This window comes from Trachurus japonicus, chromosome 10, assembly GCF_045865225.1.
Source record: "Trachurus japonicus isolate A0001 chromosome 10, Traja_1.0".
NCBI lineage: Eukaryota > Metazoa > Chordata > Actinopteri > Carangiformes > Carangidae > Trachurus > Trachurus japonicus.
Window position 1 is genome coordinate 24,108,329 of NC_140916.1, and position 24,953 is coordinate 24,133,281.

Below are 24,953 nucleotides of genomic sequence, written 5' to 3' on the forward strand. Positions count from 1 at the left end.
ATTAGGCACACTTGGTGTAGCCGATGTCGATCTGGCCCTCTGCGTTGTGATCTCCTGCACGGCAGGTGACGATGCAAACCGTTTTTTGCCAAGAGCTCAATGAGCGCTTGGCAGTCTGGTTAGCACATCCTTTATGGGTGAGTGAGTGCACCTCGTTACATTGGCATAATTTATAATACAGTTTATTTCAATGCAAAAAACATTAAACCATTGCTTAATATATGAACAAATATTTTCATGTGCAACAAACAGTTGTTTTGCTTGCTTTTCCCGCTTTGGACAGAACTAGACTACCAAAGCTAAGCTAATTGTGTTGCAGTTGTTTAATTTGTCATGAAATAGTATTATTAATCTTAGAAATAGATACATGCTTTTTGGAAAAATAAAAACAAACAATTTTTGGCCAGTATTGGTCAGTACTGGTCAGAGCAGAAGGTTTAGGTTATTTGAGAACAAGGCCTTCATGCATGATTATGTTTGATTTGTGATTTGGTCATTTGTGATGACAAAGAGGCAACATGTGTCCATCTGAGGCCTCAGCTCAGTCCCTCTCACTTCATTATTCCCGTTACAGGTCTGTGGCGCCGAAGGCAGGGTTGTTATAACCCATCAGAGGGTTGTTTTTCTTCTGTCCCCGCTGGGCCAGAGCTGCACCCAGAGGCTCAATGTACTCTGGTGGCGCGTCATCGTCCTCCTCCTCCTGGATCCCCTGCTAATGAGGAGCAGACACATTTTTAAAATTAGACTATAGTATAATAAAAAGATTCTATCTTTAAAAAATGGATGGATTTTAAAATGGATACTCACCATGATAGGTTTTGTGTCCTTTCCACTCAGAGTCACTTCATCAGTGTAGTCAAGGGAGTTGATGCTTCAATGAAAAGAAGAAAACGGCATCAAAATAAAAATTAAAAATTAAACATCTCTGAAAAATAAGCTTGTTCTTTAAATCTAAGTTTACATTTTTGATTTAACGGCACTGACAGAGGCTGAAAGCCAGCTCTCTTTCACAACATGATGTAATGCTCTCTGTGACCAAATGTTCAGGTTCAGGTGACTTTATTCATAGATTTGTTTGTCCACCTGGAAACCATCCCAGTTTATCAAGCAGCACTTCTAGGGAGTGGAGCATGAGTGTTTGTGTCACTGTGAGCCACCACCTTGTCAAACCGAGCAGAAATGACTGCTGTCACCGATGGTGGACAGAGGTCGTCTTTACCTGACTTTGTCCACATCTGAGTCCTCATCCAGGGCCGTTGTGTCGATGTTGAGGTTGAGAACAGGATTCGCTCTGTCACAGAGTAACGACATGCACCGAGTCAGAAAATAAGTCATACTTAAGTTTCTATTGCTCATTCATTGGCTTGGATTCTTTGTTTTGGCAGATGCTAATGTCTCCTCACCCCTCCATGGTGTACTTGTTGGTTCCAGGTACCACAGGACCACCTTTCTGGTTGTCAGACGTCACCATAGATGCAGAGTTCATGGCCTTAGCTGCCTTCAGCTTCCTCTTGTAGCTGTGGTATGAAGTGAGTTGATGAGTGCACAGACCCAGTACCTTAGTGTTTTTTAATATTGGCTGTTTGTCTTTACTGGAAAAGGACAATATGTTTTTGTCATGTCCTCTTCACTTACGTTCTGCGAGTGCACAGCAGAGAGGTGGTGAGGACAGCCAGCACGATGATGAGACCTCCCACCATCCCCAGCAGGATGTACTTTAGAGGATCTACGGCCGCTTCCACCACAGGAGCCTTCCCCTGAAACAGAGGTAGGAAATCTGTCTTAGTGTAATGTTGTCTGAAACTATCATTCATTCATTACACTACAATATAAGAAAAATAGAAACATTTCAATAATTATTTTTTATCTCCATTTATGAATGATCAACTTTTGTTAATATTTATTTCGAACATAAAGAGTTATGTGACATTTTGTACTTCTGCAATAATCTCCACTGTCACTAAATTCTGATTCTTTATAATTAATTGCAGCAACAAAGAAATATGGTTACTTGAGGCTAATAATTGGGAAAAGTATTTAACAGTCCATCATCAGTGGGTGTTGTTGAATTCTAACAACAGATGAGTTATTGCTCAAGATAAACTAAAAATAATAAGTCATTTACATGGATCAGTGAACAAAGACAAAAACAACAGGAAACTCCTGCACTGATGTGCTTCTTGTTCTTCTTTAGTTGAACTCATCTTTTTCAGGTACTCACTTTTCCAGAGATGAGCACATCTCACACAGCACAGTGAGAGATTATGCAGCAACGTCAGTGGAAGAGGATGTGATGTAAATTGACTCCAAATATTAATAATGCTACTGTAATTAAGGGGATAATGTGATGAAAAGAAATACAGACGGCAGAAAGGCTGTCGGAGAATTCAGTTTTAAACCTGTTCATACTTACAATGTACATGAGGCCAAGTTCTGCCAGTATGGGATAGTGCTCAGGATCAGAGACCATCTCTTCCACTTCATCAGAGGTCAGAGCTGTCCCGTTGGAGTAGACGAAATATGCCACCATGACAGTGATATCTGTCGCCCTGAGAGAGGAATTCAAAGACATCAGACATATGATAATAATGTATTAATATAAAACACCATAGCCAAATCAACTATTTTAGCTATTAAATGTAGAATCAACTACTATCATCAAATAAATTGTTCTCAATGGTATGTTTGTGCACATGTATTTCAGGGACTGTTTACTGTGTATGTTTCTTTAGAGGTATCACATCACACTATAGGGAGTTGAGTGTCGGTCTGTAAGAAAGCTTTGCAAGTTGATGAGCTAATAAACATAGCTAATGTTGGATCATGTTGCCCATATTATTTTAACAAGTAGCAACTTGTACAGCACCACCTGCTGGACAAAAACTGTAAGTGTAATAAGAGAAAAGCTAGGGATAATTAAATTCAGCCTAAAACAGTGCTTTGTAATTTGTGAGAAACATTTTGATGTTATGTTTGATGAACTTACCTTGATTTTTCAGCTGTGGTAGCGACAACCTCAACAGCAGCTTTGGTGGCAGCAGTCAATGACCTGGATATGTAGAGATCAGAGAAAACACTAAGAACTCAATGAGAAGAGATCCACCGAAAAATCCTGTCGACAGATGCAGAATTTACTGACACATGGTGCAGCCTGGAGAAATGTTTACCTGATGATTTTATCACGATTCTGTTCAACGTAAGCAAGACTTTTTTCAAACTGCAATTCCACTTTATACGACTCATCAACTGTGAAAATCTGCAATATAAGACCAACACAAGTGTCAACAAAGACTGCAGTTTTTACCCCCCGTCCCCACCACCTGGTGTTCACAAAAACACTTCAGTGCAAGTCAGTTGGATGACTCCAGTCACTCACGTCCAGTACGGTGCTGCTGTAGAGGCCGCCCTTATCAGTGGCATTTACTGTCACCAAATACTTTCCTTTCAGTGACGTGTCGAGCCCTTTAGTAGTTCTGTGGAAAGTTGAAGAAATCATGAAGCCGTGGACAAACAAGCCAACAAAAGGTACAGACACAAATCTTTGTGGTCAGCTTTTGTCTCTTTGTGAGGTGTGGCATGTCATCACTGTTGTTTTCAGTCACTTAATGACGGTTAAAGATTTAAAATCATGTGTCTCTCCTGTGTCACTTGGTTGTTTAGTTTCTCTTTTGTTGATAAGTGTTCATATGATATCGATGTGACTTTGCACTCACTGTATAATCCCAACATAAATGTCGTTTTGCTGTGTGGTCACAGCCTCGAACAGCATCCCCTCGTCACTTGTCTGATCGTTGTTGTCTTGAAATAGGACTTTTGTCACTTCAAATTCAATCTGCCGGTTTATTCCAGAGTCACGATCCGTTGCCTGAGAGAAGCATGAGACAAGAGCAGGTATGTTGGTCACACATCTTGTTACTGTTGTTGCTGAAATCATGTCAGTTTTCTTTTCTTTTCATACTCACTGTGACTCCTGCCACCGAGGTCCCTTTACTGGCACTTTCTGACACCACAACTAATGCACACAGACAGAAAAATGTGTATTAATGTCACAGAATAACAACATTTGTGGGGGTTTTTAATGACAGTTCCAAGAGGGGAAAAGTTGTTTGCTGATATAAATGACTATGTTTGTGCTGAGTAGGACAATGTCTCTTTAAATCAGTGGTTCCTAACCCTAAGAGTCAAGACACCTGCACATGATCACATGAAAGATGTAAAGACCTGACAGAAACAAATCTAAAGAAAACTATATTTATATTCACCAATAATAACAATGATTTGTAGATGTTACAACACCATTGATTAAATCATAGGTCATGTTGAGAAATCTCTAGACACTAATTACGATTATGTGATACAGTTTAAAATGCTGGAGAAAAAGGAGCTTTTAAGTGGACTTTGAATTGACATTGTTGTGCCACGATGATGTAATTTTTCATGTAGTTACTAACAGCTGCACATTTTTTACTGACATTGTGAAAGAATAAGTGTTTTTTTAGCTGTGACAGTGGATCAGGAGAACACAGCATTTAGTTTAAAGTGTCACAAGTAAGAAAAACAGAGCCCTCACTCAGACATGCACACGCACACTCACCAAACACGGCATCTGAGGGAATGAATTCTGGAACATTGTCATTGACGTCAGTCACTGTTATATCTACCGCTGTGGAGCCGACTTTATTGTCTGTGTCTTTGGCCTGCAGAGTCATCGAATAAAAAGATCTGACCTCACGATCCAACAGAGTTTGGTTTTTCACATAGATTGCTCCCGTCCGTGGAACCACATCAAAGTATGGTAGTCTGGAAATACAGGACATTTTTATGACAGCACAAAACACACAGGGTCTGCATTCAAATAGGCAGAGTTACTCTGTTTGGTTTGAGTGTAGACGTACATGCTGTCTGGAAGAAGTTTGTAGGTGAGCTTGTCTTGATCCATCGTGTCAGGATCCTCCGCCTGGGGAAGAGAAACACAATGAGCCATTCAAAAGTACATGACATGTAGGCTTGAACGGTCTGAGTGAGAAACATGTCTGACTCACAGTTATCGTGCCCACTGTCGTCCCAGCGGGAGAGTTTTCAGGCACCTGAAGCTCATATGTGTCATTTTGGAACTTGGGGATGTTGTCATTGGCGTCCCTGATGTCAATAGTAACTGTAGCAGTGGAGTGGAAGGTGGGGTCCTCTTCATCTACAGCGATCACCTGCACATGACACAAGAATTGCATGAAACACAGATTGGTAAAGCACTTAGACAAATCATAAATTCAAGAAACAATACATGAGTAATACTATGATCACTGCTGTTTTTAACATTCCTTTGTACCTGTAAAACCATTTGCTGTTTTTTCTCAAAGTCCAGCATCTGCGGCTGCTTGACCAGAAGCTGAACGATGCTGTCTGATGTCGCAATTCGAGGATCCACAGAAAACACATCTTTGTCAGCTCCCTCCAGGGTTAGTCTAGTTCTGGGAAACTGTGACAATACAACAATAATTCATGTTTAATTGTTATTGTCAGTGATGGTAACTCATGGATGGAAATCACACCTTTAAGCTGCTAAAATGACTTTTCTTATTTTTTCTTCTTATTATTATTATTAATTTATTTTTTTTTACCTCATCAGGATCTTTGACTGTCATGTTGATGGAAACGGACCCCAGCGAGTTCTCCTCGACCTCTCCTGTGAAGTTAGTATCTAGAACACACTTTCCAGTTTCTCCACACTTGTAAAACTCGGGTTTGTTGTCATTTTTGTCAGTAATGGTGATGTGTACGGTTTCCGTCGTGCTGGCTTGTACCCCATTGATGTTTTGTCTAGACTCGGTGGCCTAAAATACAACAGAGCATAATATTTTACTGCCTCAACATTTTACCAAAATAAATAAATGTAATTTAGAACTTGACTAGCATCGATCTTTTCTAATTCTGCGCACAACTTATTCACAACATCATTTGTTAGTAATAGAGGATAGAACAACTTTACCTTTACAGTCAGAGTAACAGTATCACCAACATCTTCTCTGTCAATTGGTGACGCCACAGTTATGACACCACTGTCTGGATTGACTGTGAACAGGCCGTCTTCCGTTGAAGCTGTTGAACAATGTGGAAAACACAGAAACATTTCTGACTTGCTCACTGACTATAAACAACAAACAAATCAACCAAAAATATTGAGGCTGACCTTCAATGCTATAGATGATCTTATCATTGATTCCTGTGTCTGGGTCTATGGCGGTCACTACAAACACAGAGGTTTCCTGGAAATGAAAAAATGTCAGATTTTCTGAAACCTGAGGTAGCTGATGGTCTCGTCACATTCAAAAGCCTGGCAACTGAATGCAGGGTTACTTCTAGATCTGTGTCATGCTACACTATGAATTTGCAGCAGCATTGTCATATTAAACGGGCAGAAAGATACATTAAAAGCACTCAAGGACACGTCAGAATTAAAAGCACATGTCACACATATAGAAATGTTAAAATGTGTAATAATGACATGGATAAGAGCCTCATCTCCTCTTCATTTTACTCATCAAAAATGAATTTTTCAGCACATTTCCTGATGCGGCATCTTGAATAAAACTTACCACAGGAGAATTCTCCTCAACTCTGGCTTGATAGGGAGGATTGATGAACTGTGGGTCCAGGTCTGCGACATCCGCAACAGTAATGAAGGACAATGCGAAGCTTGTGAAGACATTAGATTCAGTTGAATGACACTTTCCTCCGCCGTCCTGTGATGAAACACACAGTTGTTATTCTAATCCATTTGTCTTAAACCAACTTGTCTTAAAATATTTTAGAATTAAAGACCCATAAAGTCAATATTGTTGAGTCATTATATGACCATCTAAGGATAATAGATGATGTCACATCACTCCAGAGATCCTCACATTAAACTTTTCATATTACAGTCAAGATAAAGATACATGTAATAAGCACTTTGTTCCTCATTTTGCTCTTACTGATGAACGTCAATTCATGACAACTAAATCATAAAGAAATTTGGGGAATATATCGCTGCCAACACCTCTGATACTCGCTGAGAAAGGCTACATGTTCTAAATCACTGATGTAATTAATGTTAACATGACAAGTGGTTTTAACTAGAACTTAGACAGAGATTGGCTAGCACTGAAAATATTTCTAATAATGTGTTTTATTGCTCCAGAGTCTATTCTAATATCTTATCAAATATATCAGGGAATTTTATACCAATTGTATAATTTATTTTCCTCTGAATAATTATCTGCAATCAATCACAATGAAGGAATACTTAAACTGAGTTCTGAGCCCATTTGGCCCTGGTGGAGATTTCTCTCCCACATAGCTGTTCCCCTTAGTCTTTATGCTAGGCTAAGATAATGGCCTAGTTAGTATCAGAGAGATATGACTAAGACAATGGCAGCAAGCTTGGATCTTCTGATCTCGACCTATACTTCAGCGAGAAAGCAACTGAATTCCCCCTTAATGTGAAATTATGGCCTGGAAGATTCAATGAACCATGAGATTTTATTAGGAGGTATTTTCACAGATGTTTTGAGTTTTCAGAGATGCTTTGGCACTAGTTCCACTTTTCCTTAATAATGATGAGTATCACTAAGGACAAACACATCAAACCCCAACTAAAATACTTACAGTTGCAGTGATATTAAGCCGATAGAAAGTGCTCAGTGATGTATAATTCAGACGTTTCTCCAATTTGACTTCACCAGTTGCACTGATGCTGAAAAAACCTGATCCACTATTTGGAATAACCTAGAAAACAGAGTGCAGTTGAAGCTTTCAACACATTAATGTAACATCAGAATATAATATCAATGACATGATTTATTGAGGAAGCTTACGTCTTCAATTTTGTACTGAATGGCACCAGCAGCTCCAGAGTCTGCATCTATGGCGTGCACCGTAAACAGAGATGTTCCTGCAGTGGTATTCTGATAAATTAGATAGGGATAAGAACAAAATAAAAAAGAACAAAATAATTAACACTGAAATGTCATGGTGGGTTGGAAAGCTGTTTTTTCTCTCACTGAAGCATGGTAAAAATCCTGCAGGGATGGAAGAAGTGGTTAAGGAAAAGGTAAAGAGAACGATTAACTTCTGTTTGACTTACTTCTGCGACAGTAGCATCATATGAAGACTGCTGAAATAGGGGTCTGTTGTCATTGGCATCCAATAATATGAGATTTAATTCCCCTGGTGTCTGAAAGACATTTTATGACAGAGTCTGTGAGTATATTGGTAGATTTGTATGAAATTGGTGACTAACACAGATTACATGTGACTTACACTATTGGGGCCATCAGAAACAACAACTTGAAGCGTCATGACGACATTACTCTACAATGAAAAATTAAAAAAAAACAGGTAAAAAATTAACTCAATGAAACAAATTGACATATAATCAAAATGAAGTTATTGGTTTCTTCTGGCCTTCTACCCCGCCATACCTCTCGATCAAGGGGCTGACGGACTGTTACAACCCCAGTGTCTCTGTTAACACTGAAGAAAGCAGCATTGGGCCCAGAGATTGAATAAGTTAGAGTGTCATTGGATGTTGCATCTATCTGAAATGCAGGTTCACCTGTGAAAACATCAGTGGAACATGCAATGAAAGATGCGCAGGCAGAAAATCACAAAGGTGAAATGAAAACAGTCAGTTTTTCACACACATGCATACCTACGGGGATGTCTTCACACAAATTATAAAGATTTGTCTCGATTGTAGGAGGGGAATTTGCTGTCAACACACAGAATTAAAGTGTTAGTTTGTGAAGTAAATACATAAAGACACAACTGCAGACAAATAAAAATGACTGAATATTCACCATTAGTTAAGCCAATAAGGCACAACAGTAGAATAGTTCCTCTGATCCGCTCCATGTCTGCAACTAAAAATAAAGATAATTAGTAAATCCAGGCAATGCTAACGTGCAGCTGTCCAGTAAATTTCATGTTTACCATATCTACAAATTTCACCATTTAAGTTCGGAATATTATAATTTGTTAAGTTTTACTTAAGTTAGACGAAAACTCAGAGGATCACCAACGTCTGGAGTGTTAATGTTTATTAAAACACTCCAAAATTAATTCATCCAATTGTTGTTGAGATATTTCAGTGAGCAACTGACAGATCAACATCTGACATTCTGACTTCAAAGCTTCTCTCTTGAAGATCAAAATTGTAATATTTTTACATTTTATTCCAAAACAAATATTAATTAGTTTACGGTGTAAGATGTATTCAGTTATCTGTGAATCGCACAGGACAGAAAACTGTTGCTCTGATTTCGGTGGGTTGAATTATGACCACACCCGGTAATATCATGGCAGGTGGTGAAAACACTTGCTATGATATGACGACACTAAATGTGCTGTCACCTGCTGTAAAGTTTCATTTATGGAGAATGCAGAGCAGCTATCTGTGCTGTCTCCCTCATTAGCAAAGGCGTTGCAACAGGGCAGGCAACCCTGTGTTCCTACGGCCCCGGGCTGGAAGGGGGCCCCTAAGAGACGGCTGACATTGGTCCATATCAGTGACGAATGACATGATGTTGCTAATGGCATAGTACTCACAGTGCTGCCAACGCAAATACTAAGTTCTTCCATTAGCAGTATAGAATAATGCATTTGTTGTGAAATGATAACATTGATACCAACATCAGTTTTGCTGTCAGTAGATCGGCTTGTTCAGTCCAAACTGTTACTCATTTGTATTTGGAAGAGGAAGGTATTAAACATCTCCTTGAATTTTCTGGTATATAACTGTTGCACTAAACAATATGTTAACGTGAAGCATTGAAGTTGTTACTGCAAAACTGAGTCATCAATGGTGATGGGCTTACAGGGTGCCTCGTGCCTGGGGTTACCAGAGTGTCTAGAAACACCACTGCTTATTAGGAACATGAGATGCACAAGAGATTATCTGTAATGGATCAAAATCAAGTTGTAAATGTGTTTGGTTTCACATTTATGATTCTGTTTGAATTTTTTTTTTTACGGATTTAAGTACCCCTTCGCTTACATGATCAGATCTTCATATAAATTTTGCCACTGGTTCTACTGCTTCAGCCTGGACTATAACATTTGATGTTCTTCCTTTTGCTATGATAAGAGTAGCCTAATTATAAACGTATTTAAAAAATTTTAATAAAATTTTTTTAATACTGACATTTATGAGGATGAGTCATATGTCACTACATCTTACAATCAAATGTTTTTGTTTTAGCAAGCTTGATCGACGAAACATAATGTCAGCAAATTAAACTCGCAGCACATTTTGTATGCTGTGAACTATTTTGTTTTGTTTGTGATTTTATCTCAGCTAACATTCACTAAAAGCAAGACACTGACACAAAAAAGGTGAAGTGTAATTTAAAATGCAGCAGTCAGACTTACCGGATGGCGTCCACAGGGAAGCTTCTCCTTTACTGACATCTGGATGAGACCTTTGGTTCTTGTTCGTTCAAGCGATTACCGTCACAGAGTCATAAATGTGAATGATTAACAGGTCAACCAAGGATGTAGGCTACATCGACAGTAAATGTTTCTTTCTGATGAAAAATATTCATTTATTTGAGAGAACTGACATTTCAAATGAGGTGGGCTACACATGTCTTGTCATAGTCACGCTAGAGGCTCTGTGAAGCTGTAGGCAACATGATTTTTGGTATAATGTTCTATGACAAAGGTGTCAGCAAATATCAAAGTCAGATCAGATCAGATCGATTCCAGATCGAAGTTTTTTTTTGTTTTGTTTTTACAACTTCTCGAGATCGTATGTGTAACTGGTAAATTATGAGGAGATAAACAAACAATTATTCTACACAGGAATATTATCATTTACCCATTCTGTAGGCCTATATATTCCAGAAATCTGTTCCTTAATATTATCCAATTAGACTTCTGGTTTATGACTGACTGTAACTATAAAACATATCACTGCCATTGCTGACCGGGCAATGGAAACGGGTGTGAACATAATAAAACACTGCCATAGCATGCAGTAAACAGAATCTAAATTTAAAAATAGGCTAAGTCAAAATGAATGAGGGTGTTGTCTTTCCACGCAGACATGATAATAAAATAAGTTCAGATAAGTAATAAGGCACACTTTTTTCCCTTTCGTTTGGACTCTTCATATTTTTTTCATTTCAGTACACAAAGGTACTAGCCTTGTTTTTCATCTGGAGGACCTATGATATGTTGTTTTAGTTGCTTCCTTATGACTGGGGACTTGGCCTTTATAGCTTTTTAAAGGGATAGTTCACCCAAAATTCAAATTTCATTTATCTACTCACCCTCATGTCGACTAAGGGCTGGGAGAATTTTCAGGGTCCTCCGTGCCTTCTCTGAGTTACGGGGGGGCGGGGGGTCCGCGCAGCAGTATTTGTCCATATAATGGTTGTGAATGATGCTCACTTTTCTTTGTCCAAAAAGACACACCAAAAAACATCCAAATACCTCCACACAGCTCGTCTGTAATGTCCCTCTTGTATTGAAGCCCCGACATGAGAAATTGTTCCATTGTGCATTGTTCCATTCACAACCATTTTACGGACAAATACTGCTGCGCGGACCCCCCGTAATTCCGAGAAGGCACGGAGGACTCTGAAAATTCTCCCAGCCCTTAGTCGACATGAGGGTGAGTAGATAATGAGTGAAATTTGAATTTTGGGTGAACTATCCCTTTAATAGTAAAAGTAAACTTTTTAAATATCAAATGAAAAGTGGCGGAAAATATATAACTCGGAGTAATCAAGATCTAACATGGGCTAAACTAACTTCTAGTGAAGATATTTCTTTTTAAATTTGGTCACCACTCAAGCAAAGAAGAGAAAATCCCAAAAGACACTGTAGAATTTCTCTTTTTGAGCAGGTGTCAAAAAGGCAGCCACTTATTTAAAAAGAAAAAAGAAAGTAAGAAAAAGAAAAGGCAGTGGCATTCCTTTATAAATTTTCCACACAAAAAGAAGGCAAAATGTATTATTGGCTGAAGACACATGGATCTTTAAAGAGACAATTCGTCATATCAAGACATAATCTGTTATGTTGAGGACTATGCTTGTAGTAAATAAGTCTATTTACTTAGATACAAAACCTACACGATGTTGTCTACTACTACTATGGGTTAAACTGCCCAGCAAAGAAGGTAAATTGGCTTTTGGCAAAATTGCAGCCTATGCTATTATGTTTTTTTAATTATAAAATATAGCCTATAGCCTTCTTAGAACAAAACAATAACAGCAGGCTTACATGCAATTTTACCAACGATATGTTAAACAAATGCTGCTGGTAATTCTGCGCTTTCATGGAGTTAGAATTTCGACTGTATGACGACGTTACTACACAAGTCATAGGCTACTTTTAGTTGATGCAGGACACCGGTTCAGTTTCTCTGTCTAGGATAGCCTACAAATGAACGCTTGTCAAGGCGACTCTGAACTTTCGAGTCACACTGACTTTTTTCTGTCCATTACGGTAAAAATGGCAGCCCAGCGGATGCCCTCCGCTCTGGAAATACGCAGAAATGGGGGTGTAACAGGGAACTGCAGAAACCCAAAACAACAGTGTGGCTGGATTACCAATTTCAAAACCAAAAAGTGGCGATTACGGAAGTAATTCCATGGGTTGTATAGCCACGACGCAGCGCAAGATTTAGACAGCATGTGGTGATAATGCGAGAGTCTAATGTTTAGCACCTTTTTTCGCAGCAGTGGTGAAATCCACGGAATGTTCCACACGGGGACAGCTGACCATAGGATGCCGCACTTAGCCTAACGAGATGTGAACATTACAAGGAAAATATCAATGATCCGATGCTTGCATATTAACAATCAGGTAACTGCACTGCTCCTCTTGTTATTGCTTGGTCTCGGTTGAATTTTGGAGGTTTACGGTGCGTGTTTACGGGAGGTGGTTAGACGGGTGATTAGGGCTGTCATCCTGCTCAACCTCCAGCCCCTCCTTGTTTTGCTGCTACCGAGTGCGATGTTGTAATGTTTACATTTAGTCCATGTTGCATACCCCTGCTCCTCTCATTAGGTAGCTTTGCATTTGGCGCTTACTTTTGGGTCCGTTCAGAAGGCTAGATACAACCCAATGCTTCGAAGTGAAGCAGTCAAAACAGACGGAGACATTATTTATTAACTCTTACTGGACAAACTGGGCCTGATAGGTAGCTAAGGCCTAACAAAGCTGGGAAATTCACAAGTGTAGTATCACATCTAATGTTTGGTAGCTGCATTTGCTGTCCTGCAAAGATGTGAAGGAGGAATTTCGTATCACAGTTGATGGAAGATGTTTCTCACTTGATCATGCAAGTGCAATATTACATAACCGACTGGGTAGTCTACAGTAGGACACTGTGGCCTCCAGTGGGAGTCAAAACAGAGTGTAGGCCACAGAAGAGTAACAGACCTACAGCAAAACAGTATATTCTACAAATTAACACTTCGGCTATATGGGCTGAATAATGTATTATAATGAAAAAATGTACTTTTGGTTTAGACTGATCACTAATGTTTTTACTTAAAAGGAGAGATGCTTTGTTTGGAATATTCTTGGAGAGAGCTTTTGAGATAGAGGATGCTCAGATGACTGAATATTTACTCGAGTTCTCTATTTTCAAACAGTCTGACCAATGGACATCTTTTCTGACAAGGCACTTGAAGTTTAAAAAGTTAAAGTGCTCAGTGTACAGACTGGATCCTGTCAGTGCTACTTAAAATTACTGAATAACTATTACTGTTATTATTTCTTATGTATAAATGTTGTGGTGGAGTTGTACATTGGATTGCTTTATTAATAATAAAGAAAATTGTATAACAATGCATAGTATTTTTATGAAATGTGCACTGCAGGAAATATACTTGCTTATTTCAACCCTCAACTATTATTTAAAAAGAAAACACAATATAGCTGCCTATGCAACAGTGAGCAAAGAAACAAACAACAACATAAACCTTAGGCCAGAGTAATTATTCACAGTTTCGTTGGGTTTACCATAAAGTTTATGGCTATTTAACTAACTAATACGGTATTTTAGCTAGTTTTGGTGCGTGTAACCTCACAGGAGCTTATTGTTTATAAACCACGAATAACAAGAGGAACTGTTTGTTTAGATACACTGTAGCCAAGACAGTCTGGATGTCTGCTGTCTGTGTTTGCTGCACCCCGATTGGCCGTTGGGGGGAAGGGGGCGTGGTTTCGCCATAACAATGCATTTCAAGGAACATACACGCGCCAAGGAATGTTTTCTGTCGCTTTGTCGTTAACCTCTGTCGTTCTAAACGTTTAACGGCGTCTCTCTGCTCGAGTGAACGTTGCCCTTAACAGAAGGACGTTGATTTACGGTTACCATAGAGAGCGGATTCCTCATGCAGCAGTTGGAAGTGTTGTGTTAGCTGGTTAGCGTTAGCAAGCTAATAGCAGCTCGGTCGGGGACATTATCAAAAATCTGTCGGAGGAAGGACCTGTCAATTGATAGTCGGTTATCGCCCGTTTCTACCAGATGGTGGTGGTCGCTTACACGCAAGGATAACTTCATGGGACACGACGTTTCGGAGACTGAAACACCTGCCATCTCCCCTTCTCATCGAGCCAGCGAACTAGCTCAGAAAGTAAGCTGTGGGCTGTGTTGTTGGCCAACTCGCATAGCTAAACGTGTCCGTACAATGTTGGTGTTTGTCTGTCTGTGGTGTAACATATCGGCTACATCAGGAGAATACTGAGTGATAGCTCAACATACGTCTAGCCACATTTAGCATGCTGGCTAAGTTGCCTGCTACTCATCTGCAGCAGAGCCTCGGTCTGTTTGGACAAAGCGTTAGCCTAGCTTGGCTAAACTTAGCAGCCCCCCTTCAACGGGGGACGTCGAATTTGCTTTGGCAGAGAGGAACCAACCAGCGGATGTAACAACGACAAAATAATCTCACTACCACGGCAATGTATGCTGGACTTTGCATAATACTCTTGGTAAACAATGTAATGGTACAGTGGCCTCCTAAACTGCCTGCGAGCGGTGCGCTCGCTTACTACATCTTTTGTTGTTGCTTTGTCTTTTGAGCACATGGCTTTCCATGTTTTTGTTCAGGCAGGCTACAGCGACCCCTATTTATCCTGCCCCTGAACATGCAGTATTAATTACACTGCCACTTTAGTGTTTCTGAGTACGGTACGCCTTTTAGTTTCGCTCGACACATGCGACGGTAAAGCGTTTGTAATTAAAGATGTGACAACCGAATATTTATGACTAAACAGAGACACATTTGTGACTCCTTTCTTCATCTTACATGGTATGAGTTCACTTATAATTGGCCTAGATATAAGCCCTGATTACGCACCTGTAGCTGACAGCATGCCCTTCTTTTTCTTGTTATTGGTGCTGTTTTAATGTGTCAAACTTACATTGTTTTCAATCAATAAAACACTAATTCAAATATTTTACTGACTCAACACAACAGTCATCATTGGGGGCAAATGTCAGCTCACAGGATCTCTCCTGGCAATGTAGAATTAAATATTATTCTGATAAATCGTTACAATGTTATAGTTTTTGGATATGCAGCTTCCACTGTCAAAAAGCATGTAGGTTTTTCAGAATCACTTTATGTTAATGCATGCAGAGAATGCTAGCAAAAGTACAGTGTGTGTTAAATAGGTCATTTCCAATAGGATGGGAGAAGCCAGAATAGGGTCAGTGAAATGCAACAGCGAAATGTAGCCTACTGTGTAATATAAAATATAAAACACAAGTGACCACAGGCTTCATTTGCTTTAGTGAAATATGAGATCACAGTTTCTCTCACATATATTCTGAATTTTGGGCTATTTAAGATGCAGCTGATTCTATGTTTGATTGGATTTGGATCAGGGACCCAATGCCTTATGAGGTCATCACGTAAACACTGATTTAACTTTACTGGTTTTTCAACCCCTGTTTCAATAGCATGTAAAGATAATTATTATATATGTCAACATCACATCATGTCCCTCTGGTTTGTGTTATATGAGATCTGAAAATCAGAATCTCTTTCTTTCTTTTTTTTAAGTATATTTTTTTGGGCTTTTTAAGGGAGAAACAGGAAATGGGGGGGGGGGGGGGTCATACAGGCAGGAAAGGGCTGCCTGATGCGGGATTCGAACCGGGGACACCTGCAGTGAGGACTATAGCCTCAACATGGGACGGCAGGTCTACCAAGTGAGCTAAACACCGCCCCTGAAAATCAGAATTTCTGATACAGGACATGTACACTTGTTTGCTGATATATTACTGGGAAAAACATAATTTTTATTTATTTTTATTTGGTTATCCTCGGTGGAAAAAAAAAAAGCTAATCTGTTTGTCAATTTGTTGTTGTTTTTTCAGGGTTAAGACAATCAGAGGCAACATACAAGTGCCTCCACTGTACCGTTTCCTTTCCCAGAGTGTGACTCGTCTGCACGACGTCACCAATGCGACCATGGGAAATAGCAGTAAATAGGCTGCCACCAACAGCCCCCTTAAACCCGAGGAGGTTCCTTGGAGAGCCCTGCAACGCGCCAGTGCATCTCAGGAGAAGGTAAAACACATCTTTGCCCAAGAGTTTTGTCTTTTAAATATTGATTTCATTTATTTTGTAGTGTGCACCTATTGAGATTGAGATTGTGATTTTTAAACACTTTAAAAACTTTTAAAACATCAACCAACACCTGTTATTATTCCAATAAGACTTTTTTAAGCACCATAATTAACCCCTGCAAGAAATGTAGACATACTAAACACTCAAAAACATGACCTGCTTGTTTTCCCACAAGATACACAAAATTTTACTGTTCAGGAAAAATATTTCTACATTTTTCTATCAGTAGTATGCTATTAATTAATTACACACACAGTTTCATTCATTTTTAGGTAGAAAAACATCCAAATATTACAGTGAAGTCAAATCAGTTGTCAGTGCTAAATGACCAAACTGACTTGTCTTTTTTTGTATGGCCACTTGCCTTGAAAACAAAGTATTTTAACACTTAAACACATTCAAATTAGGGGAAAAATGATGTCCATTTACCTCAGAAGTTTTGGGGGTTTGTAGAGATGATGGGTTGAAGTGTGGCAATGTTTAACTTTTGTCTACATGATCTTACAGCCCGCCAGTGAGACGCCAGTGGGGGAGACGAGACAGACCTGTACTGCACACTTCCCTGGTCCAGGATGAAAACTTCCATCATCTGCTTTTCTCCCAGCATCACCAACAGGTTCCTTTAGATGAGTCCAGACAATACAGCCACACCAGCACACCACCACGCATGCTTCACCCTGCTGCTCACCTGCCCCAGCAGAGCCCCATCATGGTGGATCTACATGACCAGGTAAAGGAACCAGTACAACCTGATGGGGAAAAAGGTTATAACATTTCCTGAGTATAATGTTCTTTCTGCCATGACCAGATGTCATAGTAATGTGCAGATTTAATGTGGTGTAGTTGTATATTAAGTTGTTTTTGGCAGACATGCTTCTGTTTAGGCAGATTGAGGAGTCACCACATGTCTCCCCCCCCCACTTCTTTTCTCAAAAGATGCACCAGGGATCAGTTCCAATATCATACACTGTTACGACGGTGACGACCCATGGATTTCCCATCCACACCGGGCAGCCCCTTCCAGGGTGCAACACTCAGCAGCTCCCAGCATGCTCGGTAATGTTCAGCGGACAGCTCTCTCTGCTCTGCTGCCTTCCTCCTCCTGTGAGTTTAAAAAGGAAGAGCCCAAATGTCAGTGGCATCCATGTAGCACACCATACCAGCTATGCAATCTGTCACTGTTCATGACTAACAAATAAGCTGCTGCTGTTAGTGTGCAGGGTTTGTAATATAGTCCTGATGTTGGCACGATTGCGCCCAAAACAATTCTGTTGTACATTTAGTTTGTTTGTTTGGCAATATTGTCAGTGCTGTGGTTTTAAGTAATACATCACCTCTGTTCACTACACGCTTTACATGCTTTCATTGTAACTGCCGTACTGTAATCTAAGGTGTTTGTTTACTTTGGTTAGGTGGAGGCTGCTTCAAAGTGTTCGCATAATCAAATATCCTAAATTGTGGTGGACTGTCATAAATCTATGTCCCTTCTTGTGTTTTTTTCTCCTCTCTTCAGCTCATACAGGCATGTACCATGCAGCATATGCCAGTGTCTTATCAAGCCTTTCCACCCCTGATCTCCAGCGAACATTTTGTATTGCACCCAACCCCATCTGTACCCCCCCACCAGCCGCCGCACCTTACTCCTTTGAGCCAGTTTGTCCCTTTACAGCCTCAGCACCCACGCATGGTGAGTAGTTGACATTGTACATGTTTATCAATGAAGACACAGTACAGTGCATGTAGGGTGTAATCACTGGTTTGTTCACTTGCATGCCTATTTTGAGTCTAATAGCAGTGTTTCCTTTCTCCTCTTAGCCTCTACAGAGGGTAGAGAATGAAGTTGACCTAAGAGGGGACCAGCACCCATTAGGGACCTTCTCCTACCCTCCCTCTCATCACCCACCAGCGCTGCCTCCTTCTCTACCCCTGCAGTATCTTCCTCAAGAGCCTCTGCATCAGGAGCTTCCCTTCGGAGTGGTAAGACAAACAGAAACATTTTCAGCCAGTTATTTCACAGGGATATTGACAAAGGACAGTCCAGTACACAGGACATCTGATTATTAGAAAGTTTGAATTTATTTTATCTTATTACTGTACTATTTTTGTAATTTATACAAAAGTCTTGAACAGTTCTGTCTACTATATGCAGACAGATTGTCATGACAGAGGAGGAGCTTAGTCCTTCTTTATGGAATAGGAAGCAATGTTGCAACTGTAAGCAACAATAACTAGGATGCACAGTCATCATACATACTATGCGTACGCGTACGTGTATTTGCGTACTTGATGAACCCCACAGGAACCCTGAGTTAAATTTATACCACTGACCACCAACCAGAAGAAAACTTAAAGTTATGTAGACCCTTTTCACAGCAGCAAAGGTGTAACTTAAAACGTCAGTTGCTGCATTGCAGACTATGGAAACTGTCAAACTGCAGATAATACAAAGATACAGATCAGTAACTTCAATCACAGACTTCAAATTTACGTAAATTCACGGATCTGTGTTTCTCCACAGCCATATCCCCACATGTTGCCCCGGCGAGTGAGTGGACAGAGATACCGCTTGCAGCAACCACTCCCCCCTCCTCCACCCCCTCCATCTTACTACCCAGGCTTCCTCCCTTACTTCCTGTGAGTGTCTGCCATTATTTCTTTGATTTTAAAGTGCTAGATGATACCAAGTTACAGGCTTCACAGTGATCAACTGGTCTACTATTATTTATTAGAATACTGCAGCTGGGTGAGTGTGCTACCTCTAGGATTTCCATCTGTGCGATCCAGAAATGAACAGCAAAGTAGCAGAAACAGTTATTAAGTTAGCATTCATCATTGGTATTTGCAGGACTAGTGTTGCTTGTGATCACAGTGAAAGCTTGCTCAGTAGTTCATGTCTCTCCTCCTCTGCTCAGGTCAATGCTTCCTGTGCCTCCAACAGCAGTGGGCCCAGCCATCAGTCTAGACCTGGATGTGGATGATGTGGAGATGGAGAACTATGAGGTTAGAATTTGGTGGATTGAACCCAAAATATGGTCGCAAACTCCCCTTTGTTGTTGAATATTGATACTGACATCAATCTGTGTTGCACTCATTTCAGAGTAGGACTGTCATTGCAACCAGTGTTCGGTTGTCATGCACAAGATTTAAGATTTAGCCTGTGCTCGCTAGAAAATAACAATAAACTGTTTTAATGGAAGGTTTCTTCTTTCCTTTCTGGATTGTTTGATATCTGAAAGGTTAAAGCTGGGACATTATTTTTGCTTTCTCTCTGTAGGCATTACTGAATCTGGCAGAGAGGCTTGGTGAAGCGAAACCACGTGGACTCACAAAAGCAGATATAGAGCAACTTCCGTCCTACAGATTCAACTCAGAGAATCATCTATCTGAGCAAACGCTGTAAGCCCACTCCTCACCTTATCAATGAGTCTCACCAGTTAGATTCAGTCCTTATAGATGCATCTTCATCCTGCTCATTTCCCCCTTTTCTCTTCCAGGTGTGTTGTATGCTTTAGTGACTTTGAGTGTAGGCAGCTACTTCGGGTATTACCTTGTAACCACGAATTCCACGCCAAGTGTGTGGATAAATGGTTAAAGGTAAGTTGATGCCAGTTTCAAATTTGATTATTTCACCTTTTTGTTCCATTGTTTTGTGTGAGTACTGTCATAACTAGTGGCTGGTGTTCTTATACTTGGATGTTGTTTGCATTTCCAGACCAATCGCACTTGTCCTATCTGCCGAGCCGATGCCTCGGACGTACACCGGGAGGTGGAGTGAGAACTGTCTCTGAGTGCTGAACTGGAAAGCTGTACACACCAGAGTTTGTCCCAAAGCTGGGGACACCTGCCACCTAACCTGCGTCCTCCAGTAAATATAGCTTACCAACCCACTACTTCTGCCCCCTTCCTAAATAATAAGCAATCCAGGATTGTTTCTGGAGCCTGTTGTACCTCTGCTGTGCTTCATGGTCTGAGTCTCATGAAACCCACTGCCTATTGCAGCCTATAGCCAGAGTCCTGGGATCGCCAGCCAGTTCTTTCTCTGCCCCCTCGTTGCAGATTCCAAAGATTTTCCCTACAATGCATTATTTGCTGCTTTTGTTTACAGGGTTTCATTTTTCTTTAATGGATTTGGTTGTGGTGTTCATGAGTAGTGCGCTTCTTGCGTTGGAAGAGGTGAGCTGGGAGCCTGGAGGATCATAGGCTGGACACCTTGTGCAGTTAGCAGAAAAATAATAGGAATACTTCAACATGGGTATCTGTGTTTGGAGGCGACGCCTGACCATCATAGATGCATGTTTCTGTAGGTGTTGGGCAAAGTGACTTGTTAATAATGTATGTTCTGCAATAATGTATTGATAATTTCAACAGTTTTACCCCTTATTTGTTTTAGATTTTGCCAATGCTATTGTGACAGTGTGACTTGCTGTGGTTACATGCAGATTCTGTTAAGCCTGAGGTTATGGGACATGCAACTGTGGGGTATCTTCTACCCCAGATCATCCACTCTGGAACACAGATCTGTACAAAAGCAGTCATGGATTAATGGACTGCATCTTTTCGAGGTCATCTGGCATAACTGCACAAGTGCTACATCCACCCTCCACGTCAGCATTGTTCCTCTGGCAAGTGTGTACGCGCGTGTGCATATTGTGTGTGTATGTTTGTCCTGTTCACAGACCCAATGCATTGTGTAACCACTGGATACAGGGCAGCATGCTAGGATTTGCATGAACTGTTGATTCAGACTAGCAATATTTTAATCAAGCATTGCCACCAAAATTATCAAATTTAAGAAAAAGAAGAGACAAAGAAGCATACTAAAAGAACTGCTTGCTTATTCAGAAAGCGCCATGAGGGAAGACTAGCATGTGGTTCCAACCCGACTGCGTTAAAGGATGGGAGTCCTCGTCTGAAGGCTATGCTGATGCCATAGACCTCCTGAGGCCTGTGCAGAAAGCAATATGTGCAGTGAGTGGCGAGTTTTAAATGAACATTTTCTTGCCCTTTTAGGAAGACTGGGCTTTTTATTTCTTTGTGAGCCAAATCCAATATACAGATATAGCCTACTGTTCAAGATTTCAGATCTGCCTTCTTATGACCTTGACAAGCACAAACCTATTACTAATCCTGAAAATACTTTGTCATTTCCACTTGTTTTAAAGGTATGCCGTTTTTTTTAGAAAAAAGAAAAAGGTTTATTTATTGGTTTTATCTTCTAGAGAAAATACATTGAAGGAAACAGTTGGAGCACTAACAATGTTTGTGTATGGTATGTGTTATATTCTGGTAACTTGGTCAGGTCATTGTCTTAGGCCATGGTAATGGTGTTGTAAAAGAGCAACTGTATGTATAGCTTCAGTGTGAATGCTTTTAGATAAACGTTTGAAGACAGAAGAATGTTTAAAACCATTGTAGAAGTCACTGGTGACACTCCCTGTTATGCCAGCTGTCTGCATCCCACAGTGATCAAGACGGCCTTCAGATGACACAGAGCTGGAGTGTTCAGTAGTGTAGAAACACTGTTAGACTTCTAGTTCCCTGCTTGTGTTCACACTAAAAAAAACAGGATATATTTGGGGTGGGAGGGAGAAGAGCAACAAATGAACTTTTGCTTTGGATTCACTCTTATCTCTTAACTGCCCCAGTAAGCACTAACAGGCAGTTGTAACCTTTGCTTTTATGTGTAAAGGGATCTTGCCTTTTTCTTTACTTTTGTTTCTTAAGTGAATGTGAGTCTTTGATGTGTGTGCCACCTTCAAGAGAAAAAAAGAAGCCATTTAATGAGTTAAACCCACAGCTCTGAGAATTAACCTATGTGTACATATCTATTCGCTGGCATATATTGTAAGTTAAAAAAAATCACTCAGGGCCTCTCGGTATATAAAAAATAAAGGAGAACAGTCCATTTCAAATGGAAAGGATGCCATGAAAAGGGTATATCTGAATTTAGTTTGGTCGTTTTCCTCAGACCATAAATAATTTAATGTAATCAATTATAATATTCTGTTTTGTCTGAAATAGTAGATATTACATCATTTAAAGACAGGCATGCAAGAAAAAAAGATCAGTAAATATGTTATTGATATTCACTGAAAAGAGGCAATGTACACTGCAACTCATTACAAGTGTATTATTCAAACCTGTTTGGTTTTTGTTCTTGTACTCAAACCATATGTTGAAACATAGCGGTTGTGATCCCATTTCTAAATGTGCGGCGGTGCACACTATCCTACCTAATTCACTCCCAAATCTACTTCAGAGGTGTTTTGCATGACTTAAAAAAAAAAAGTTAAACAAGTGTGTTATAGTGGAGGATATCTCAAAATCTGGTGGGGACCTATTTAATGGTGCACAATATGCATGCTTGTCAACCAGATCCCAACTGATTTTTAGCTCTAGTTGGCTTTGGGTTCTGGGGGTTTGGATCTTAACGCTCAGCTGATAACTGCCATGCATTGTACTGCACACATTTGTAATAGAACTGAATGACTACAAGATTTTATTGCGCTAACTTCATTTTATAGAAAAAAAAAAAAAAAACTGGTCTTGATTCCAGAAATTCTTACATACATTGTGTTACTGTTATTGCCCTAACGACTGAAAATAACATGCTCTGAAACTACTGTAGTTTATCAAAAGCCATAGTGAAAAGGTGCTAGATGTTCTGCTTTTAGGTATGAAAACTCACTTGCGTGAATGCAATAGTTTGTCATGGATCCCATGTATTCTTAAAGCATGTTATACTAATACCCCTAAAACAATGTCAGTGAAAATCAATATAGTTTAAGGGATTATTAAAAAAGAATAAAGTGTTGTCATACTTATTTCAGTGTAGTACTGTACCTGCCTATCAGGCTCTTCCTCTCAGTGTATCAATATCTTAAAATGTATTGTTCACATATAGATACCTTAATTCATGTTGATGTTAGCACTATTATTTTTGGAGTTAATATCTAATTGACAATATCCAGCTACCCTGTCAAATGAAAAGAGAAACTCCCATTAACGCCTAGGTAATGAGGTAATTTTTAACAACAACTGAGAATAGAGTCTTGTAGTCTTTCTGTTAAGAGTTATTGAATAATCTCACAGCTTGTGTGGTGCAAAAATGTGTTCCAATAAGCAGCTAAAATTTATTTAGGATTTGTGATTGATTGCTCCGTAGATGCCATTTATTGTTTACCAATGATTTTTGCTGTGGTGGGATAGTGGTTTACTGTTCTTACTCTCCCTGGCCTCTAGGGGTCCTTGCCTGAACACCAGACTACCCACCCGCCAACAGAGCCAGGGGCATGTGTTCTGTGTTAGGCAGATATTTTGCTTTGGTACTTGCACATTTACAGTTACCTCATTTTTTCCATGTTTGTATTGGGGGGTGGGGGATGGGGGAGAAAACGACTAATATATATTATATATAGGAAATGGTTCTTATTAATGTTATAATTTTTCATTCCATTGGAATCATATTGTTTGTAGCATTTAACATAACTAGTTAGTGTATTATATATACATCTGTATACTGTTTGAAATTTTTAAGATTTGTACTTTTTTTAAATGAAAGTTGCTAGTTATGCTTTACCAAGTAGTGCAATCATATTTTTTTTTAATTGTTGTGGCTGATCTGAGAGGGTTGTTCACTAATAAATGTATGATGTATACCAATATCACACTTGTTGCAGTTGACTTCAAGAAAATAAAAGGATAAAGCTGCAGTACTTTAAATAAAGTTGACCCTCAGTGGACTTTCAATGTGATTCTAGCGAAAACAAACTTTAAAAACTACCTAAAATCTTCCACTTATCAAAATGAAAGCTTCTCTTCCAGTTGTTTCCCCACAGACAAAAGAAGTGATTATTCAATGCATTTTGTTACAACAAGCAAGTCGTACATTCGCCATAAACCTGCGTTTTTAAAATGTTTTTAATTTATAGTTGGAAAATTACATCTTTACATGAGCCCATTTAGATGTTACAGGCAAAACAGGCATCTATGAGTTACCACAGGCACACTATGGGCAGACTTGTACTAGACTAGGTACAGCCACATGTAAAAGCTGTGGCCTCTGTTAAATATCATCTTTTTAAACTTCATGAGCTTGAGGCAGTCTGCTTGACATAGTAACCAACCTGCATTTGGTCATTTTATGACACATGAGTCAAAAAAAAAAAAAAAAGAAGTTCGGTAAATTTGAAGGTTTTAAATATCTAACTTATGTACAGGTCATGGCTCATTTATAACAGGGTTCCCATATTTCCTTTTTGTCCAAATCCATCAACCTGCTCCCTGAAGTAATACATTTGCTCTCCACACCACATGGATAAA

The 24,953-nt window shown here is 39.6% G+C and overlaps 2 protein-coding genes and 1 long non-coding RNA gene across 14 annotated transcripts; 1 reads left to right on the forward strand and 2 right to left on the reverse strand.

The window, feature by feature from the left end:
* Positions 1–248: 248 nt before the first annotated feature.
* Positions 249–8,687, reverse strand: LOC146980085 (cadherin-related family member 2-like). The gene is made up of 25 exons (XM_085788640.1): positions 8,678–8,687; positions 8,460–8,593; positions 8,299–8,349; positions 8,123–8,212; positions 7,854–7,943; positions 7,645–7,764; positions 6,594–6,740; positions 6,188–6,263; positions 5,987–6,096; positions 5,619–5,831; positions 5,327–5,476; positions 5,043–5,204; positions 4,896–4,957; positions 4,595–4,800; positions 3,963–4,012; positions 3,714–3,865; positions 3,377–3,473; positions 3,168–3,256; positions 2,987–3,049; positions 2,414–2,549; positions 1,636–1,757; positions 1,404–1,517; positions 1,220–1,291; positions 808–871; positions 249–712 (listed from the first exon to the last, which is right to left on the reverse strand). Exons 1-25 carry the CDS (start codon positions 8,685–8,687, stop codon positions 569–571), a joined length of 2,724 nt encoding a protein of 907 aa, XP_085644766.1. The 3' UTR covers positions 249–568.
* On the reverse strand, positions 8,687–10,756 carry LOC146980086 (uncharacterized). The gene is made up of 3 exons (XR_015036774.1): positions 10,408–10,756; positions 8,838–8,894; positions 8,687–8,749 (listed from the first exon to the last, which is right to left on the reverse strand). It is a non-coding gene; the product is annotated as an uncharacterized LOC146980086 (long non-coding RNA).
* Positions 10,757–12,526: 1,770 nt separating this feature from the next.
* On the forward strand, positions 12,527–24,295 carry rnf44 (ring finger protein 44). 12 transcript variants are annotated; one of them, XR_015036771.1, is made up of 13 exons: positions 14,201–14,630; positions 16,379–16,571; positions 17,139–17,361; positions 17,568–17,735; positions 18,145–18,318; positions 18,447–18,608; positions 19,150–19,265; positions 19,544–19,631; positions 19,906–20,027; positions 20,126–20,225; positions 20,344–21,257; positions 21,474–21,599; positions 23,874–24,295. XR_015036771.1 is itself a non-coding variant. In XM_085788322.1 (11 exons), the coding sequence occupies exons 2-11, from the start codon at positions 16,465–16,467 to the stop codon at positions 20,404–20,406; spliced, it is 1,323 nt and encodes a 440-aa protein (XP_085644448.1). In that variant the 5' UTR covers positions 12,527–12,849; positions 16,379–16,464; the 3' UTR covers positions 20,407–24,295. The 12 variants fall into 12 exon arrangements, 5 of the variants coding, with proteins under 5 accessions (XP_085644448.1, XP_085644452.1, XP_085644447.1 ...); XR_015036770.1 differs by having other exon boundaries at positions 21,478–21,599; XR_015036772.1 differs by lacking the exon at positions 21,474–21,599 and having other exon boundaries at positions 14,199–14,630; positions 20,344–20,496.
* The last annotated feature ends 658 nt before the right edge of the window (positions 24,296–24,953 follow it).